This window comes from Alexandromys fortis, unplaced genomic scaffold, assembly GCF_014885135.2.
Source record: "Alexandromys fortis isolate MF-2015 unplaced genomic scaffold, M_Fortis_MF-2015_v1.1 scaffold_103, whole genome shotgun sequence".
In the NCBI taxonomy this organism is placed as follows: Eukaryota; Metazoa; Chordata; class Mammalia; order Rodentia; family Cricetidae; genus Alexandromys; species Alexandromys fortis.
This window is the reverse complement of record NW_026067978.1, coordinates 2,998,912-3,021,472: the sequence shown is the minus strand read 5'-3', so window position 1 is coordinate 3,021,472 and position 22,561 is coordinate 2,998,912. Positions and strand designations below refer to the sequence as shown.

Sequence of the window (22,561 nt, the reverse complement as noted above, 5' to 3'; positions counted from 1 at the left end):
AAAACCAATTATCTTACTTGAATGATATAAATAAACAATACAATTAACAAAAGCCTTTCAAAGTCCAAAAGACTTCCCCAGAGAACTTCAGATTCCAGAAGATTATAGTCTTCAGCATAAAGTACTGCTCTGGTTACAGAGTAAATTTCTTATTTGTACCTCAGTGAATAATGTGTACCTAGTCATTGAAAGGAAATCAGAAAAAATGTTAAAATGCATTTTAATTCTCTTTTTATTAAACTTACATAATGTATATATTTATGTATGGTATGCATAGGGTTTTTACAAATTGAGTAAGTCTTATATTCCAAAATGAGTTTTTCTATTACCTTAAATACACAGAAAATAATTTCTGAATGTGTTAATAAAAATCACATCTTTTATTGGTGCAATTATCTGTATAGTTATCCTGCTTCAATACTTGCTTTTTTCTTTGCTTTTTTGGTGGTTGGAGGGCCAGTTTTCTCAGCAAATATAACCTCAGAAGTTGCATTTTCTACAAATGAAAACATAGTTTGATTCTATTTAACCAGCTATTAATTAAATACAGACGACAGAGAATTCAAATTCAAAACCAACCCAAACCCCTGCTTTTAATGGCTTTACCTCTGTAAAAGGAAGAAAAACTTAATGTATGCTGAATAATCTAACTTGCCTCAGATAGAAGAAAATATTCCCTTAAAAATTTAGGTCAGACAGGGCTGCACTGGCTGCGCTTGCAGGGGGCCTGAGCTTGATCACCAGCACCCACATGTGGTTCACACTCTTCTGCAACTCCAGTTCCAGGGGATCCAATGGCCACTGCAGGCACGGTGCACACACACAGTATACACATATACATACAGGCAAAATACCCATACCCCAACACATAAAATAAGACAAAAACCATCCCAGAGGTCCATGTTTCACACAAGTAGAATACATGGTTTACTTTTGAGTGAGGAGGGAGGTATGTGGTGCAGCTCTTTATTTCCACTCCCCTGTATTCAGCACTGCCTTTCTACTGTGATCTTCCTAGCAGCCTTTAGTCATTTACTTATGAATGCAATGAGGATTCTCTGTTGCCCAGACTCGTCTTGAATTTCTAGGCTTAAGCCATTCTCCTGCCTCAGTCTCCTGAGTAGTAATGACTCCACGTACCTGCTACTATACCTGGCTCTATCAACATTTAAAACAAACTCAGGCCTGGCTTATGCTATTCCGACTTTCTGTGCTCCATATTGCCTCCTGCAGCACATCTCACTGTAGCTGCACTTCTTCAGAGAGCCACCCATACTTGACTTCACTGCCTCTCCTCCTGTGTACTCTCAGATTCAAAGCCGTCCAGCTTAGTCCTCACTAGCATCAGCAAAAACACCCCTGTTCTGTCTCACTGGATCTTCACAAGGTGCTGACTGTCTCCTGCCTCTGCTCCTCCCCACACCTCCCTCTGTTCTCTACTCCCCAGACTGAGTACAAAGCAACAGTACTCACTGAGTGCTGGCACTGTGCACACTATGCATATGATCTGGGTTTAATATTGCACATCCAGCTTGTCTTTACTCTCTGCACCACTACCCTGATTTGAGGCACCACCTTCTCTATAATTCATTGGACCCTTTTTTACCTAAAATGTAAACCTTGGGTCATTTGCTTAAGATTTTTTTTTTTCAGGCTTTCCATTGCCATCAAATTAAAATTCAAACTCTTTACTTTGACATACAAAGTCCTTTTTATGATTCATGATTCCCCAGCCTAAAATATTTTCCAGAAAAAATATAGGATTCTCAGTTAAATTTGAATTTCAGTAAAACTTTAGTTAACAAACCAGCTTAATATTTATTTTGCAGTGTTTGAAGCATACTTCTACCAGAATATTTGCCATTTACCTGAGTTCAAGCTTAATGCATTTATTTGCTAAATCTGGAAACTCTGGGGGTTAATGGATTACTTCTATCATTTTCATCTCCCAAGGTGAAGAACATCCGTAGGTAGATTTATGCGTTTGTGGGAGATTAAAAACTACTACCAACATTTTGTAATAAATTAAACAGAACAATAACAAACATGGGAGTACTGAGGATAACCTCTGGACAACTGATTTGTAGTTCCTAAGATTAAGACCAGGTTAGATCTGGATTATGATCATTCTTACTGCACAGTTTTCATTCTAATTAGTCTGATTACTTTAAATTATTTTCTACCTCATTAATGTATGTTATACAATGATGTATTATTATTATCACCATCATCATCATCATTACTATTATTAATAATTATTGAGACAGAGTCTCACTATGTAGCTCTACAAACACAATCTGTAGACCAGGCTGTCCTTGAACACACAGTTATCTGCTTGCCTCTGCCTCTGAAGTGCTGGTATCTAAGCCACGCACTACCATACCCATCACAATGAATTGTTACATAATGCATACTTTAGAATGGTGACATTCAGTGGGTTAACTGCCAGCTTCATAGGGCTGTTTAAACTCAATTGAAATTAAATAAATTCTAAAATTAAAAAAAAAGCTTTTAAAATGAATGTGTGTGTGTGTGTGTGTGTGTGTGTATGATTGCTGGTTTACTCTGTCTTGAGTCTTCTCATGGCTTCTGAGGTACAGCTCTAATGCATCAGCCAATAAGCCTAGGTGTCACCTGATGGACATTTCCTTCTTTCCCTCCTTCTACATATTGAAGTGTTACATTTACATTCTTCTTATTAGTTTTAATTCATTATTACTTCCATATGATTTCACCTAATCCTATGTCATCAAAACACCTACATTCCAACTCCAAATAGATATCAGAGTGCATGTGCTTGTGTATAAAAACAGCCTCTGTCCTGAATTCCAGAGTCATATATTACACAGTACCTTGATGAAAGTGACACTTGAAGCTAATGCACCTCTCTAGGCTGAATTATTTTATTCAAGGTTGTATATACAAAGGTCACAGTACTTCCTCAGATACAACTGCTTTAATTTCTCCATTTAAAACATCATACCTAGGGACTGGCAAGATAGTTCAGTGAGTAAAGTCACTTACCAGACAACAAGCTTAGAAACCGGAGTTCAATCTCTAGAAGCCACATATAGGTGGAAGGAAAAAAGTAGCTCCCCAAAGTTGTCCTCTGACATCTCCACGTGTGCTGCCGTGTGTGCCCCTGCCACATGCACGCACACACAGTAATAATAGCTTACCCAGTCATACTCTTTTCCCTGCTTCATTTTCTTCCATTGCTCTTATTTATATTCTTATACATACTCTATTTCTCTCATACAATACATCCTAACCACAGTTTCCCCTCCCTCCACTTCTCCCACTTCCCCTGCCACACCCCCTCCTCCTCAGATCCACCCTCCCTCTCCTTCCCTTCCGAAAAGAGCAGGCCTCTAAGAGACAACAGCCAAACAGGACAAAACAAGATACAATAATACAACAAGGCAAAAGCCCTCACATTGAGGTTGGAGAAGGCAACTCAATAGGAGTAAAAGAGCCCCAAGAACAGGCAAAAGAGTCAGAGATACATCCATTCCCACTGTTAGTAGTCCCACAAAACCACCAAGCTAACAGCTATAACATATACACAGACGTGGTGCAAAGCCATGTAGGCCCCATGCCACTTTAATCTCTGTGAGCTTCAGAAGTGAATATAAAAATTTTTATTTCTCTAGTCCCTTGGATGTGATAGTACAAAGCGAGTTTCCTTTCATTTCCTCGTGCTAACTCTCTAGAGTACAGGCTCAGTGTCTAACACTATAACACTATTGTTCAGAATAGTATGAGCTTAATCGTTTCTCTCTCCAAGACAGGATATCAACTGTTTAGCTCTAGTTGTCCTAGAAATCACTATGTAGATTAGAATGAGCTCTCAAAAGCAATTTCTCAAAATGAAGATTTTAATACTAAACTATGTATTTTTGATTCATATAAACATTTGAAATAATTATTTTTTGAAGAAGGAACAATTCTTCAATTTTGCTTTCAAATAAATAATATAAAACTTCTTGCAAGAAATAAAAAAACAGGGGCTAAAGGGATGGCTCAGTGGTTATGACCACTGGCTGCTGCTCTCCCAGAGGACCTCAATTCAATTCCCAGCACCCACATGGCAGCTCACAACTGTTTACAACTCCAGTTCCTCTCTTCTGGCCTCTGCAGGCATTGTATGCACATGGTGCACAGGACACATACAGGCAAAACACTCATAAAAATAAACCTGAAAAAAGAAACAAAATAAAAATCTGACCTAAGACTGAGGCTAATAAGTACATAAATGTCTTGCTATGTTCACTCCAATAATAAATTAAAGAGTGCCAGTAATGCGAGACATTTTGTTGATCCTAGCATTTTCCAGTCATGACATGTGGCCCCAATTGTTCTTCTACCACTGAACCTATAAGGGCAGAGAAAATGTGTCACTTCCCACTGGGGTATACAGCAATGCCTAATATAGAATATTTTGAGTATATTTCTAATAAAAATAAACAATAGGTGTGTATGAATAGTAAAGACCCATTTTGTAACCTAATAATATTCTTTTCTTTCTTTCTTTTCCCTCTCCCTCTCTCCCCCCCCTCTTTCTTTTTTTCATTGAGATGGGGTCTGACTATGCATTCCTAGCTGGCCTGAATTTGCTATGTAAACCAGGCTGGCTTCTAACTTGCTTGTTTTCTGAATGCTGGGATTAAAGGTCTACACCACCACCATAAGCGGCCAAATCTTTATTTTCAAACTGCAACTGTTTCCTGGAGTACCTAGTTTATTAATATATGGTATACTGTAGCAAAGGTAAATATGTAATCATTTAAATAATTAGTGCCACTAATTATTACCTGATGCTAAATTTGAAGTATACTTTGGTTCTGAAGAGATATGTGGGGCTTCTAATGTCATCTCTCTGTAATAAGAACAAATTAGTGATATTTTCTAATCTTTAGTAACTTTCAATTATCCTCAAATTATACCGAAATTAAAGACATGCAATTAATTATTCTGTAGGAAAATATAACTAGTCAAAAATGCATCATATTTATAGTAACAGATAACAATAACATGTATGTACATGTTTATGTAGAGGAAAGCCCTGGTGTTTAGAATTACATAGACCTGAGTTAACCCTGGTTTTACCACTCATACTTCAGTGGCCTTGAGAAAGCTACCCAACCTGTCCTGAGTCTTACTTGCAAAGAAATTGCCAGGATGTTTTTGGTGAGGACCCCAAACATAAGTGATATTTGGACATGAGTGTCTTTTTCTCTTTGGCACTTCCACAAATGAGACTGCATTCCATTCTGACTAAACATGCAGGTGAGGATGAGTTATTACAAAAAGATCAGGCTAGGTATTCGCCCCTAAAACAAGTTCTGAGAAAGACAGATTTCCTTGAAGACAACAGAGTTGAAAACCAAATGTGAGATGAGACTTTTCTAAATTCCTGTATTAGTTAATTGAAAAGTAGAACTCAGTAAAGAACCAACTATTTTTCTGTCATTTCTCTTTAAGCTCTTATTTCTAAATAGAGCTGCCTTGCTTCTGAATGAACCTTCATGTGAACTACTTCTTACTGGAGCATTTCAGGGACACTCTGAGTTCTCTTCAGATCACCTAACTCTTCCGCCTTTCACTAATGCATCTCAGCTGCCCTATGAATAAACAGCTATTTTTAGGGATGAAGAGTCCAGTGTAGTGACACAACTCCACACTTCTGCTATGACACGTAAATCTCTCCCTGCTCTGGCCCCATTCAGACTCCTGCTATGGGGACAGCAGCCCTGCCTCCGCTTCTCTAGTTCTAGTCTCCCACTGCCAGCTTGCCACACACACTTGTCTGAAGCTGGCTTCCTCTGGCATTGGATCAGTGGACTTTCTCCAGTCTGTAGGCTACTTTTCCATTTTCTTGAGTTTTCTATAAGTATTCACTGAGGGTTAAATTATTTTACAATCTGCTTTAGTCGTGATGAAAACCTTTCAGTGGCTCTCAGTATCTCTGGGACAAAATAAAAATTCCACCCTCCAGGCCTTTCACAGTTCAGATCGTGGCCGCCCTCTTGAACTCAGATCCCATCAATTTCACAGACTCTCAGGTCAGTACACTTACCCTGACCCAAACACTTCCTCTAATAACACACTTCTCCTTGGTCTTCCCCACAGCCATTCTACCACTTTTTTTTTTTTTGCAAGAGCCTCAACATCAAGCAATATTGGCATTAATTAATAATAATGCCACAATATATATATATATATAATAATAATACCTCCACAATAGTTCCTCCTAAAACAGAGTTGTTTAATAAGTGTTTTGAGACAATTACACAAATAATCCATTGTTACTATTCCTAGGAGCCAAGAGAGGTAAGTGTGTTCTTAAGAGTTTTAGAAAACTACATAAATCATCAGTGCATATGTTACGGAAACTCTCAATGTTATACTGAATGGTGCACATGGTTAGAATCGCATAAACCAGGGCTTAAAGCCAACTTATGCTACATTTTGGCAATTCACAATGAATTCTTTCAATTATCCTCAAATTTTTCTTTCATTACCTTTCATTAGATTACCAAAAATCTAAGAAATTAAAAGTCTAATTCAGTTTAGTTAGACGATGCAATTATCTGCAATCCACAAGAATTGAATACTTTCCCTGCAATACTACTTTTATTGAATACAAATTTAGACAGAGAAAAAGTACCTTTCTATATTCTTTCACTACGACAAAAATCACTTTGGTAATTGTGCAAGGACTAAACTAACCTACCAATTTGATAGATTTACAAAAAGTCAGACTAAGAGAGAACCAAAGAAGGGAAGAACAGGCTTGAAATGATTATAATCAGACACGAAGGTAGGCATCCAAAGCTATGAGTAGCTAATATGAATTAATAAATGCTTGACTGATAAATTCTCACAAAATGAAGCCTGATTCAATGTTGACAAAACAACTTTGATAAGACAAAAATATACCCAATGATTTTTATTAAATGTTACTTGACATATGTGCTATTAATTCAAAATGTTAGAGTCAGCCTTGGCCACAGTCTCTCCCATCCCACCACTGGCTCTAACAAGTCTTGCTACTTCTACTTGCAAACGTCGTAGGAGCTCAGCCTCTTACCTCAGGCCCTCCTCTGGCTAGCCCTCCTACCTAAAGAGATCTTTACCCAACTTGCCCTTGTAGATAACTCTCAAATGATGCCTTTCTAATGGGACCTCCACACCACACCATTCAAAGAAGCAAGCTTCACTCCAACACTCCAGAGGCCATCTTGCTTTACCTTTTTTGATATCATCCTTTTCGACACAGCAAGTGGCACCACATTTACTTGTCTATTGTCTGTCTCTTCAAAATGTGATGTGGATTTGATGAGGACAGTAATTTTGTGTTTCATTGATTTTACTCCTTACTATATCCCAGCAATTAGAACACTCCTGACTAGAGTAAGTGATCAGCAAATACTGAATCAAGTTTATCTGAGTTTGTGGAATGGCAGTCATCACTATCATATAACTCTTATAATAAAGGGTTTTGAAAAATACAATACCAAAATTTTTAGTTCTTACATTTTTCTATGGCATTCCTCATAGTTTTCTGGAGAAGAACCTACCAAAGGAGGGGAGGAAATCAATCCATTAGACATAGAGATAATCCAAAAGCACGTAAGGGGCTAAAATTATCCTGGATAAAATATTTCTCTTCAGCACACACACTGACCAAACTTCTGATTTATGTTTAACTGTTTTGTCGTGATTCTCATATGTGTCTCTTAAATTAGGCAAAGGTATTTTGAAATATCAAAGTAAAACATAAAAAGTATTACGAAGTGTTATGAGATACATAAATATTTGGGTAGTTCTTTATAATCTGAGTACCTTTCAAAACTATTATCTTGGGAATTTTACAATATCCAAGTCAGTCGACACACCAATTTATTTTTCCCCATTTCACCTATGTGGAAACAAGGACTAGTCAGTTACAAAACCCACCACCTGCCTTAGGTATTTAGCTGAATCAACAGTAAGAACGCCTAGCTCAAAAGCTGAGGTGGACCACTGAAATGAGTAAGGGCAGACAGCTTGCCAAGCATGCCCACGGGCCTAGATTCAGTCTCTGGCACTGTAAACATCCAACAGTAATAAAGAAGATTGGATTGGGGTGGGAGAAGTCTGAGTCAGTAAAGTACTTAGCAAACATCCACAAGGACCTGAGTTCAGTCCCCAGGACTCATGTTGTGGAGGAGAAGACCAGCTCCCAAAAGTCATCCTCTGATCTTCACAAGTATGTCATGGCACAATATATGTACATGTACTCAATCCACATATTAAATAAATGCAATTTTCTAAATTTGGGGCTGGCAGATGGTCCATTGATAAAGGTGCTTGCTGCCAAGAATTTGATGCCCAGGACTTGTCAGGCTGTTTTCTGAACTCTATATGTGCAGTATGGCACATGCAATGCTCATGCATACACATACATGCATACAGACACATAATAGATAAGTAAAATGTAAACAATAAACTAGAAACCCATATTACTAAAACTATTGTTAGGTATTATTTGTAGCCAGAAGCAATCTTGGCTCATAGGTTTAGATTATAAGTCATTTAGAATAGAAAAAAACTACTTTCATTCTCCAACATAGATGAGGGATTTTCCTCATGAGAGAGAAAAACTAATGTAAAACTCACTTAGAATTGCTGAGAGGTCTGAGAGCTGTGCCACCTTCTCTACAGCCACTGCATTGCTGGCGTCTAGAAGAGTGGAATTCTTGCAGGACTTGTACTCTGGCAACCTGGGATGCTCACAATCTAAAAAACAGAGTATGTCATGGTTCATACCATACACTCATGTATGTGAATGTGTGTGTGCTAAATAAATAAATATAATTTCAAAGTTTTAAGATGACATAAAACTTTGAAAAGCCTACAAGTGACAGATTACTCCATGCCCCAAACTTAGGTCCTATCCATTCCAGACTATGGTAATTGAAGGTTTTGGATAGAACAGAACACAAGGGTAAGTCGTGATGACATCAAGACAAGAATCTACAGCCCAGGCCAGTTCTCTGTCCTTGCATGTCTTCTGTCTAGATTTTTGCTTTACAGAGATCACTGAGCTGCAGAGTGGCAGCATGCACATAACTGCTGACTCTCGTATTCTCTGTACTCCTCTCCATCCATTAGGCCTCATGCCAGTGAGAAACATGTCACACTGCCGCTACTTGGATTCAGTTTTAAACTTTCTATTGACCGTGGCTATGTAAGAATATGCTATACCTGTTGCATCCCTGTATGTACCTTTCACCTGTCCACAGCATACTATCATATCATCAGATAGTCTTCCTATGTATGGAAACTGCGAATTGAACCTAGGACCTCATGCAAGCTGGCCAAACATTCTACCACTGAGATACATCTCCAGACATATTAGATATTCAATGTAGGTATCATGATGATAAAATACTACAAAAATCTTATTCTTCTGGTATACCATGCAATCTTTTGGTTTTCCTGAATCAGTGTTCCCCTATCTTCACGGATGGTTTAATTTTATATGTATTTCATTCTCTTAGTCTTTTTTTGTTTTTGAATTTCAAGACAGGGTTTTTCTGTGTAGTCCTGGCTGTCATGGTACTCACTCTGTAGACCAAGAAGGCCCCAAACTCACAGAGATTTGTCTGCCTCTGTCTCCCAAGTACTGGGATTAAAGGCGTGCACCACCACCGCCTTGCAAGACTTTGGAATTTTAGAGAGACTATGAATATTTTAGAGAAACTCTAAACTTTGAAAGAGATTTTAAATGTTTTGAAGAGATTGAACTTTTCTTACTCTTTATTTTTGTTTTTGTTTTTGAGACAGGGCCTCTCAATGTATCCCTGGCTGTCCTGGAACTCACTATGTATGCCAGGCTAGTCTCAAACTCACAGAGATTCACTTGCCTCTGCCCCAAGAGCTAGGATTAAAGGCGTGTGCCACCATACTGAACTTTTTTTTCCAAGACAGGATTTCTCTGTAGCTTTGGAGCCTGTCCTGGAACTAGCTCTTAGTAGACCAGGCTGGCCTCAAACTTGCAGAGATCCACCTGCCTCTGTCTCTCAAGTGCTGGGATTAAAGATGTGCACCACCACTGCTTGGGAAGCGAGTGACCTTTTAAAGTTTCTGAATTTTTAAAGACTGTGACTTTTAAAAGTTGGAATGTTTTATATTGTGATATTAATATTAACATGTCAACTTGGGGGCAAATGACAAAAGAAAGGTTCTAGTTGAATAGTGATGTGACTGTATGCTATCAAGTTGATAAGGGGTCAATTATGTTGGCTAGTTTTACATCAACTTGACACAAGGTAGAGTCGCCTGGGAAAAAGGAATCTCAATTGAGAAAATGTCCCCGCCAGACTTGTCTGTAGGCAAGCCTGTGGGACATTTTCTTGATTAAAGACTGATGTGGGAGGGCCCATCTCACTGGTGATGCTGTCACCCTTGCACTCTGGGGTCCTGGATGGTATGAGAAAACAGGTTGAGTGTGCCAAGAGGAGCAGGCCAATAAGCATCACTCCTCCATCAATTCTTGCCTCCAGGTTCCTGCGTGGAGTTCCCAGTTTGACTTTCCTGGACAGACTACAAGCTCTAAGATGAAAGAAACCCTTTCCTGTCTAAGTTGCTTTTAGTAATGAGGTTTATCACAGCAATAGAAAGCTAACTAGGACACCAGCATCACTTGTTGAAAAGGGTATCTTTTCTTCAATGTGCATTTTTGGTGTTATTTGTAAAAATTCTCATGCCTGTAGCTATACAGACATCTATCTGGGTTCTTTCCTTTATTTTTATGATCTATATGTCTGTTTAAGTACCAGTATCATGCTGTTTATATGACCATGGTTCTGTAGTTTAGAATTTTAAATCATTGTTAATTGACCTAAAATATTTTGTGTCTCCCCACAAAGTTAACTAGGATATGTAATTTTTTTTAGAATTGTAAAAGCACAAAAGGATAAGTCCGACCAATTAAGCCAATTCCAGGCCTTTATTACATTTGTTCACTGATACCCTGTTGCCCAAAGCAAGCTATATAGCTCACCCAATGTGAAAAAGTAGAAAACTACCACAGAGGAATGAGCAATTTAGACCAACATATCAAAAAATCACAGCATCCCTTTTATTAACAGATCCTAGAGCCATCTAATCCATAATCCCTCTGACTAAAAACATCCCAAAAGGGAATTCTTCAGGGAATCCCAGCATTTGGGATGTTAAGACAGGGGAACTCAAGTCATTTCAAGTTCAGCCTGGTTTACATAGTAAGGCCTTATTTCAAAAGAGGCTCCCTTTGAGTAGAAAGGAACAGTCACAATATCTGCCATTTAAAAATGACATAACACATATATGTATATAACTGGGCAAATATAGTATACAATTGTATAATGTATATATATATACACATACACACATATATAACTGTACAAACATTAGTCACCATTAGTTTGTACAGTTATATATACATGTGACATGTTCATGCTTGTACATGTTCTGTCATCATGCCTCCGTCCCTTCTATCTAAGTTTGCCCCTCCCTCTCCCCCTCCTCCACTAGATCTCCTTTGCTCTAGATTCTCCTCGTCTACTTTCAAGTTACCTTTCGGTTTTATTTCAACATATGAGAGAAAATACACAATACTTGTCTTTTTGTGTCTTGATTAGGATTCATGATTTCTTCTTTCCAATTCACTGTGTCTTTATGAGTTGGATTTTGAAAAGAAAAAGGCACGTTCTATTGTTACAGGAAGTTGTAGAGAAAAGCCTATGTTGTCTTCCATCATCAACCAAAGGCTCTATTTATAATAAATAATAAATAACTGTGAAGAAAATTCAAGCAAGGATTTGGCCTATTTAACATGTCTTATACTGAAGAATAAGAAAACTACATGAAATAAAAGAAAGCAAATAGAGGTGTACAATGAGGATATGGATATTTAGAGAACAAATACACCTTCACCTCCATTAAGTGCAAATATATTCACTGTAAGATGTATGGACAAAGCAACAGTTTTACAGTACAGCCATTTAAAGATGAAATCATATTCTTACTCAAATAGTCTGATCCTCTGAACAGCTCAGGTGATGAGAAGCTATTCTCTTCAGTACTCTTTGTATATGAGTCTGTGTCTGAACAGCTCAGGGGACAACTGGAAACATCATACTCTGAAGTTATCCCTGTAAAATAAAGCGAAACAAAAAAGTTGAAAGGGATAAAGAACAGAATTAAAATCCCAAAAGGCACATCTGTAGAAATGTTTATATATATATATATATATATATATAGTCATATAGCAAGAATTTAATATTGCCTTCACACACAATTAGGAAATCATAATATTGTCAATGATTTTGATTTAAATCTTAGATAAATAAATGCTTTGATGTTGATAAACACATTATAATCCTTTTTGACTGTTTCCCTAAGTTTTACTTTTTATGGCCCACTCCTTTTTCATTTCATCTGTAATCCTAGCTCAAAAATTCAAGTTCTATATGTAAGCAATTCACTAGCTAAGAAGAAAAAGGATGAATCCAGCCATTCCATCAAAAAAGGACAGACTAAAATAAGACAGAATGAAAAACAGACAAACAAAAGACTAAACAGACATCCTAGAAATACTCAAATGTATATGCACAACTGATTTTTATGAAGACATGTAAGTAGTTTAATGAGGAAAGGAAGGATTGTCTTTTAAACAAATTGTGTTAGAATAACTCCGTATGCATATGTAAAACCATAACAAACATTGGGTTGTGACTTTGTGGTAGAATATTTGTGAAGCCCTAGGTCCAATCACTATCATAACTATCATAACAAAAGCCCTTCATCCCCAAAAACAAAACCCCAAAGAAAACAAAACAAAAGTTGAGCTGAAGAGATGGCTCAGCAGTTAAGAACACTTGCTTTTCTTGAAGATGACCTGTATTTGGTCCTAACACCTGTATAGCAACTCACAGCCATCTGTAACTCCATTTACAAGGAATCCGAGACATCCTCCTGGCCTCCTTGAGCACCAGGCACACATGTGGTACAAATACATACATATAGACACTCATACACATAAAAATAAATTTTAAGAAACTTAAATTTTATACTCTAAGAAACTAACACTAAGTTAGGCACGTCGGTGCATGCTTCATGGAGAAGGGTTGTAGTCCTACCTACTCAGGAGGCTGAAGCAGGGAAATATAGAATTTAAGGCCAGCCTAGGCAAATTAGTGAGACATTTCCTTAAAATAAAAAGTAAAAAAAGAGATCTGGCGGAAAGACAATATTATAAATAGAAGAGCTACACACTGTGCGGCAATCAGTGCTCATATAGGACTCTGGTACACCGACACACATCTTTACCTGGACCAAGGCCACAGAGAACGCCAATCCTTAGAGAAACTCAAACTGCTCTGCCAGCAACAACAGAATAAGCACTATCGCACTATCTCTCTCTCTCTCTCTCTCTCTCTCTCTCTCTCTCTCACACACACACACACACACACACACACACACACACACACACACACACCACTACCCTGAGAACCATGTGAACACAGGAGCTGACCTGGATACAAGTATACCTAGGCAAAGACTACATACAGGACACTGGTGGAAAAGTAGCTTGGGCTCAGGTAATATCCAATTGCAAAGGTTAATACAAGCATGCACAGCATACAACCCTTACAGCTTGTCCCCATTCCTACTTTTCTTCCCTTTCCTCACTTCCTCTTTACTATTCTTTTTTTAAAATTTGAGACAGGATCTTACTGTGCAGCCCTGCTGTCCTGGAACTCACTATGTGGAATAGTCTACGCTGAAACTCAGAGATCCTACTGCCTTTGCCTCCTGAGCATTAATCCTCCTGAGGATTAAAGGTGTGTTCCACCATGTGTGACTTTTTACTTTTTATTATTAATAAACTTAACAATCTTTAAATTACTTGCTTATTCATTTGGTCTCCTAGTTCCTTAGTGAGAATGTAGGCAAATTACCCAGTTGCATTTTATTGTACTTTAGTATCTGGTTTGTGGTAAAATCATTCTTTTTGTTATAGTTGTCTGCTACTCCCCTATCAATGATAGTGGGGAATCATAAGCCCAAGAAAAGACCATCCATAAAGAAGATCCACATGAAACAGAACGATGAATATGGGAAAAAAAACAAAAAACCCAATGATAATGGGACGACTCATCCATTGCATCAGATACACAAACAACACAGAAACATACAAAATGAACAAGCCAATATAGCACTTTTAAAAGCTTGCAACTCTTCAATAACTAAAACCAAAGATAGTAAACTAAGCAAAATGCTAAACAAATGACTCAAAAGTTCACTTTTTTTTAACAACTTCAGAGTACTCAAACAAGTAGAGGATGAAACAAGGAAATCAAGTCAGGGCCTAGATAAAAATTTCAGTGACATGAATGAGAACCTCAATAACCTGGAAGAGAAACTCAGCAAGAAAACTGAAATTCTCAAGAAAAACCAAAACAAAACAAATGTTGGAAATTGAAGAGTTAATTCAGGAAATTAAAAGCATCACTTATTAGTGAAAAGCATCCCCAATATGCTAGGTCAAGCATAAGAAAGAATATCAGGGATCAAAGATGAGGTTGAAGATATACTATACTCAGAGAAAGAAAACATAAGGGTATCTATAAACATCCAAGAATTCTGGAACATGATCAAACAAGAGACCAAATCTAAAAATCCAGGAAGTAGAAGGGTAGGAGCTGAGATAATAGCCATAGGCATAGAAAATTAAAGTAAAATTATTCCAAATCTAGTCCTTTTGGAACATCAGTGCTGGTCAGTCAGCTGACATGCATGCCTCCTTCCCAACCCACAATCCTGGCACTGCTAAACCAATCTATTTTAGGGTCTCTCTTCACTGCTACAGGACAAGGAAGCGTGAAACAGAGCTGTATTAACAGGGCTTTAGGCATGAAGTGGTAGTTGTATGAAATGGTATTTGCTTCCTTTGCTCTTCAGACAGTAGACACAGCAGAAAAGCCAATGGCTCTTTGTGATACTCCTCTTTTTCACAACCTTCCTTTAGGAATGCCTGCAGTTCTGCTTCAGGAAACCTATTCGCTGGTATTCCTTAATGGTATCATAAGAATCTGCCTCAAGTGTAATAAAAAGGCTGGGAATGATGGAAGGAGTAGTCACTGTGAGTACAGATAGCTGAACAGTCACAGAGATGTTCTGATGGATCTGAGCAAAGGCTGAAGGCGGCTAGCCAATGCCACACACATGCTGCATTTTCTTCTTTATCAAGAGATTTAGAAACACCTTCTGTAACTTATATTAATAACAATGGATCTTGTGAACAGTATATGTGAACAGAAGCCAAGAAAACCACAATAAAAAGCATCAAACAGCAGGATACACTAAAGCGTTTCCTCAGTGGATCTAGATACTCTCACGTCTTCATATGTCTCCATGTCGGTACTAATCTCAAAATAGACTTTGATTTTGCTTCTGTGAGCTTTCTTGTCAAAGGAATCATATTATGAAATACCTAACATTCTGGTAACAATATGGAAGAAATCATCTATAGGTCAGTGTCTTTGGGGTAAAAATTTTCTATTTGTAGAAGCCAAAAAAATTCCAGTCTGAACAATGAATGAGTCCAGTGCCGAAGGCACAGTTAGAAGTCTAAGTAGGCACAGCCTGTTTCATCAACACTGTCAATATTCAGGGTCTCACTGGAAGAAAACATGGGCCCTTTCTTTTAATGCTGCATACAGGTTTTAATCCAATTCTATTGTCTTAATTTTGTCAATAACTGTCGCCAGGGAAATTTCCATTAGATGGTGATATGACTGAAAAAGCAAAAACGATGCTGTCATTAAGTGTCTCCTTGAGTATATATGATGCACATATGCAGCCATAGTCATTGTGCTGGATAGTTTTAAGTTAACTTGACACATGCTAAAGTCATCACGGGAAAGGGAGCCTCAACTGAGAAAATGCCCTTGTAAGATTGGACTGTAGGCAAACCTGTAGGGCATTTTCTTAACTGGAGATTGATGTGAGGGCCCAGTCCAGTGTGGTAGGTGGAGCCATTCCTAAGCTAATAATCCTATAACAAAGTAGGCCAAGTGAGCCACGGCAAGCCAGTAAGCAGCACTCCCTTGTGGCTTCTGCCTCAGCTCCAGTCTCCAGGAGCTCATCTGAGTTCCTGTCCTGACTTCCTTCAAGATGAACAGTGATAAAACGCATACTCCTAATAAACCCTTTCCTCCCCAGCTAGCTCTGGTCATCTTTCATCACAAGAGTAACTCAAACTAGGATAGCCATCTTCATCTACACCAGCATATTCTCTCAAAAGCCAAGTTTTTAAAAGCAACAGTGTTCTCTTCTTTGAAAGGAAGCACCACTGATTAAACCAAATTCAACAAGTTATGTGGTGACTGCACTATTTGGAAAATCTACAAACCCAGTTCCCATGGAATCTGGCTTGATAGTTTTCACAAGGGTTCAGGAAACAAAACTTCAGATTTCCTCTTATATCCTCTCACCTCAGAATCAAAAGGTACCATTGCATTTCGCTGTCACCCTGGGCCCACTAGGGCCAAAACTTGGTTCCACACGGGCAGGTCCACTCCTCAAGGCATGATGCTGCCCTGTGTTGCAGGAGGATGATCCCATCCGTGTGTCAGCTGGACCTGCCTCTGACCTGAGCTTAATTGCTCCGGCCCTGCTGTCCAGCCGTGTGCCCTACCATGACTCCCCCAGCTCGGGGTGCCAGGAAGGCCTGCAGGAAGACCTCTGTACACGCTGTTTCTTTTGCATGGATTTCTCTTAACCATCTTTTGGCATAGCTAATTTCTGTTCCCCTTCAGCTCTCAAGTCAATTGCCAACCACACATGGAAGCATAATTGATTACATTCAAGTCATTCTCTTTTATAACATGTCATTTACTGGTGTAAACATGCAGGCATTGAGAATGAGGTCTAGAGCACAGTCAGAGGAAAGACAGCTTCTCTTGTGCTGAAATGAGAAGCCGAGAGATGTCAAGGAGAGCACTATGTTTGCAGAAAAGACAGAAGGCTGTAATCTGCTAGTCTTACCTGAGACCAGTTCACTACTTGATGAGCAACTGTCAATCTCGAAGTCCTTAGTCACTGACTCCTATGTGGAATAAAAATTAAAGATATAGTACAAATTATGAGATAGATATTTTAATTTGATTTTTTTGATATTTGATTTGAAAAATGAGCATCAACTTTGTATGTTAATTTCATAGATATGTCAGAATACTGATCACAGATAACCTGCTATTTAACACGGAATCTAAAAATAAATATTAGATTACTATGAATAAATATGGGGAAGTAGCACAGTCAGCTCACTATTGAGAGATAAAGTAATAGACAGAAAGTAAATATTTTTCTGACCACCTAGGAAGGGAGGCTTTTTCTCACCCTTTAAATAACAAGTGGAAGCCGGGAGGTGGTGGCGCACGCCTTTAATCCCAGCACTCCGGAGGCAGAGACAGGCGGATCTCTGTGAGTTTGAAGCCTGCCAGGTCTACAAGAGCTAGTTCCAGGACAGGCTCCAAAGCTACAGAGAAACCTTGTCTTGAAAAACAAAAACAAAACAAACAAACAAGAAAAAAAGCGGATTAAATCAGAAGAAAAATGATATAGAAGTCCAAAATAATAAAAGACTCATAAGTCAATGGCAATACTTGCTATGTGTGTAAAACTATCTTCAGTATATAATGAACAGATACTTCACGGCAGAAGAAATACAAGTGGACAACAGTGAGAAAAAAGTCCTGGCTTCATCAGCATCCGAAGAAATGAGAAGTAAAATAGCACACAGCTTTCCATCTGTCATCAATCTGAGTAAGAGTGTGCCAATTTGCCCATAAGAATCTCAAAGTGTCAAACACATCTACCTTTTGGCCTTCTGCAAAGTATTTATCTTAAGTAACAACCTTAGGTGCACACAATCCTATAGCAGTATGTCTATCAATACCCACAAAGGCAAACCTTGGAAACTCGGGCTCCCAGTCTCCAGAAAAGTCAGACACATTTTGGTATATCTATTAGATAAAACACTATGAAGACATTAAAATATTATAAATACCTTAAGACTATTTAAAAATAAGGTAATATGTAAGTTGTAAAATGTTTTTAAAGCAGAGAAAAAAGCAGAAAGAAACATACAGCAATTTAAGCAAGTTTTATATATACTATTTTGACTATTTAAATCATCTTTACAAAATACTTCACCACATATTGTTCAAACATAATGCAAAAAAATCATTTTTTAAATGTCGTATGTGAAACTGCCATCTTCTAAACACAGGCCTGGTGGCCTGAGGCAGGACTGTAAGTTTAAAGCCAGCTTCTGCTGTGCAGTGAGGTCCTGTCTCACAAAGCTAGACTATAATAAAAGAGTATTAGCATGCTCGGCAGCACACTGAGTCCTTAGTGATCAGTCATGTTTCTAGTTGCTAATGGAAAACAGGCTTTAAAATGTTAAGATTTTGAATCTGCAAAAGAGAACGTTAATAAATAACATTTCCCCAGTACTCACTAAAAGATCTGAAAAAGATGGAACTGTGTAATTATGAACCTACTTAAGTGGGATGCTCAAGGCTCCCTAGGTGTGTGTGTGTGTGTGTGTGTGTGTATCAATGTAATAAAAATAGTAGAAACTATCTTTCTATTGTGAGGTGCATCAGCTACTGCCTGTCTTTACCCTAAGTGTATGTAAGAAGCACAGGAAGAACATACATACACTCAATGGAGTTATCTTCTTATCTGGGGTCTCTTTGCCAGGGATATTTTCTTGCAGGCTTTCCCCTCCTGTAATACTTAACTGACTGCAAATAAACAAAACAGTTCAGTTTATAGCATCTGGGTGTGATTGTGTCTTGTTGTAGTTTAAAATCTGAGAGTTCCTTTAAGGAGAGCTTAGAGAACTGACTGGGATTTGCACAAAAGCTGAATGAAGCTGCAGACGCTTTCCTTACAGGTTCTGTCTCGCCTTTAAGTAATGTGGCAAGCCCTCATAAACCAAATCTGTCTGGACTGGGGGTTGTAGCTCAGTTTGGTGGAGGGCCTTAAACCACCGCGTAATGGCACAAACTTGTAATCCCAGATTTGGGAGGTGGAGGCATGAAAATCTATCTGTTAAGGTCAACCTCTACTACATAGAGAATCTGAGGCCAGCCTGGGCTATATGAGATCCTGTCGTTCATAAATATAGATGTGTGTGTTATCTGTAAACGTATATAAAACCTAACACACACATATATATATGTGAGAGAAGGGCGTGTACGGGAATGTGTGCACACCCTCTTCCCCCAATTTCTGGGTCTGCGTTTTAGGAACAGAGCCAGCACATTCATTTCCTCCTTTGACTCCTTGAATGAGAGGCTACTAAGCAGAAGCAAAACCTAAAACTTTCTGAGAAAGCCAAGTTGCCCAGGGCTGTTACCCTAGGCTACCCACCTTGGCAACTGTGAGCTGCTACCTCTGGAACTGTTCAATTCCTCTTTCTCAGTAATCTTCCGCAATCCCTGCTCTTTGCCTTTTCCCTTCAGACCTACGAGAGGGTGCCACGTTTCAGGGGACCTGCTCGTGCCCCCACTCAAACCCGACCAAGACCCACCCGCCACCCAGGCCTGCTGAACTTCGACCTGGAGGGGCCTCAGTCTTCCCAGCGACGGCTAGGTCCGGCTTCGGGGTGAGGTTGAGCCTCTCACCATCCCTCTTCTTGCGGGTATAAACCCGTCGAGGCCACATGACCACTCCACCAAAGCCGGAGGGCCCTACACGCCCCATCTTGTCCATCGCCTTATTGAGGAACTGGGCACCCACAGAGCGATGCCCTGCAGTGACGGCCCTCTTAGTACTACTTTTATAGTCGCAAAGGTTTCTGGGAAGATGGTGGGCGGCTCCGGCCACGCCCTATTGCCGCAAAGCAAAGCCTGGGCTGTGAGAACTGACCCAAGCTCCCTAAGTTTTAAATGCACTTGTGCACGTGCACGCGCATACACACACACACACACACACACACACACACACACACACACACACACGCACCTGTGTCCAGCAGGTCATTGCTTTTAGTGGGAATGACCCAACACCTGTAACTCATACAGTGCTGTTCTGAACACCGCCTTGACACCCCAACCGCGGAGTTTGGGTTTCTGTGCTTAAGGAATGAAGATAGGAGTTTAGCCTCACTCAGTGCAGGAAGACAAAGGGCAGATTTGTTAGTGAAGGCTCCATCTGATAAGCATATTGAGCACGTGGCAACCATCTTTTTAGTCTTAAGAAAACACAGCCTTTGACAATATTGAAAATGCGGTCTGTAGCGATGACATTAGGAAGAGCTCGAAGGCTTTTCTGTGCTTCCCCAATGCTCTGTACATATGAGGACTTTCTTAACCACCACTCTTCGTTTGTTTTGTTTAGAGATTCAGTCTGTTAATGAACCTGGAGCTCACTGATTTGGCTAGACTGCCTGGCTGGCACACTCCAGACATCCTCCGGTCTCTGCTTCTCCAGCAAGGTGCTGACAGATGCACACTGCCCTGTCAGCTTTTCTAAGAAGATCCAGGGGATCTGAACTCAGGTCCTCTTGTTTATGTGGAAAGCACTTTACCAGCTAAGCCATCTCTCATCCTGAGATCCCAATGTATGTGAACACAAACTGAATTTTCATAATAAAAGTACACTGAGTTTTACACCTGAAAATCAGCCCATGGAAACATTTATAGCAGTCTATTACTCATCAAAATACGACTTTGTAAATAGCAGAGGGATCTTTATGGGCGTTCTTGCCTGCTTAGATGTATTGGTGCTTTGAGTCACTGACTTAGTGTTGGCTGAGCACCTTGCTGCGTTAGGCACTGTCTTGGCGACATGAATAAGTATCAACAGGTCCTTCAGTCAGGGATCTTACAGTCTTGCTGCCCTCTGAGTAGTAATCACAGTCCCAACATTCTCTCTTGAGTCGCACCCATAACAAGCAAACAGGCAGTCTCTCATTCAGATACCAAGTCTCCTGGCTCCTCTCATTGCTTTGGGGGTACAAACAACCCACTGCAGTTCTTAAATGATGTGTGGGAGCCTTGGAACTCACCTGCCTCTACCTCCTCAGTGCTGGGATTAAAGGCATGCACTACCGTGCCCAACTCCCTAAAGGTTATTCCCTGCCTCCTCCCCTCCCCGAATACAGTTTTATATAGCTCAGGCTGTGTAGCCAAGAACGATCACAAACTTCTGATCTTCCTGCTTCTACCTCCTAAGTGCTGTTATTACTGACAGGTGTCTCAGTACCTAATTATATTCTAGTGGTTCCAGCCTTGGTGCAAACTAGGCAAGCACTCTATTGAGATAGAGACCCATTTCCCCAAACCCAATGAAAGCATTCACCAAGTGCTAACAAGTAAAGTTTTTAGGAACTAGGACCTGTGAGATGTCTTAGTAGATAAAAGCACTTGTCTTGAGGTTTGGAGAGATGGTTCAGTGGCTAAGAGCACTTCCTGATATTGGAGAGGACCTGGGTTCACGTCTCGATATTCACATGGATGATTAATCTATATCTCCAATCCCAGGGGATCTGATACCTCCTTCTGGTTCCTGTGGTACAACACATACAGACAGACAAAACTCTCATACACATAAAAAAAAATTTTTAAAAATCTTTACAAGTGTTTTTTTTTGTGCAAAATTGACAATTGCATCCCCAGCAATAAGAATATATATAAGATATAAGAAAAGAACCAATTCATAAAAATTGTTCTTTGGGGGCTGGAGAGGTGGTTCAGTGGTTAAGCTCTGGCTGCTCTTGCAGAGGACTCAGGTTCAATTCCCAGCACCCATACAGATAAATATAAATGTTTATCACTCCAGTCCTGGGGGATCCCGTGTGTAGGGCCATATTAAAAAGCCCATATTTCTACTTCATATGGCGGCTAGAATTTCAGGCCAGTGGCACCTGCCACACAGGTGGTCACCTAGCCTTCCACACTGACACCATTCTAAACAAATGGTCAGGATATGCTAATGTTGTTCTGCTCCTTCTTTGTAATTTGGAGGACACCTGGAAAAGAGATGTTAATTTGGCCTACATGACAGAGCTGGCATACAGAGCAGGCATAGTTAGGTGTGGACATGACCTCAGACATTCACCTGGTTACCTCGGAGACAGACTACTAATGAATTTCCCCCTCCGTTTACGTATTGGTGTAAAAGCTGTTTGGAGAATATACACGGGTGAATTTTCAGGATGTGAACTCAGGATTTCATGAGGGATCAATGAGAATCTCCCTCCTGATAAACCCATGTGAGCTGTGTCTTTATTCCCATGCCTCCCTGCTGGTCCAAGAAATAATTTATGGTCTAGGCTGGCACTGGACCCCATGCCCTTTTCTCACCTCCCTGGACACAGACATTCCTACACACAAAATAAAAATAATTTTTAAAAGTTGCCCTCTTGCCTCCACATGCATCTAGGCACAACACACACTTTCCAGCTGAGGGAACCAAGTCCCAGGAAAACTCATGAAGGCAGGTGGTT

The 22,561-nt window shown here is 39.5% G+C and overlaps 1 protein-coding gene across 1 annotated transcript in view; it reads right to left on the bottom strand.

Moving 5' to 3' along the window:
- Window positions 1–19,776, bottom strand: part of Meikin (meiotic kinetochore factor) — a 38,934-nt gene extending 19,158 nt beyond the window's left edge. Inside the window, exons 1-10 of the mRNA XM_050157598.1 lie at window positions 19,671–19,776; window positions 19,483–19,576; window positions 18,767–18,851; window positions 17,086–17,143; window positions 12,060–12,185; window positions 8,665–8,784; window positions 7,540–7,579; window positions 4,815–4,879; window positions 4,229–4,234; window positions 426–496 (exon numbers count right to left, since the gene is read on the bottom strand). Of these exons, the coding sequence (XP_050013555.1) occupies window positions 426–496; window positions 4,229–4,234; window positions 4,815–4,879; window positions 7,540–7,579; window positions 8,665–8,784; window positions 12,060–12,185; window positions 17,086–17,143; window positions 18,767–18,851; window positions 19,483–19,576; window positions 19,671–19,776 (771 nt within the window). The remainder of the gene's footprint in view (window positions 1–425; window positions 497–4,228; window positions 4,235–4,814; window positions 4,880–7,539; window positions 7,580–8,664; window positions 8,785–12,059; window positions 12,186–17,085; window positions 17,144–18,766; window positions 18,852–19,482; window positions 19,577–19,670) is intronic.
- Between the last annotated feature and the right edge of the window lie 2,785 nt (window positions 19,777–22,561).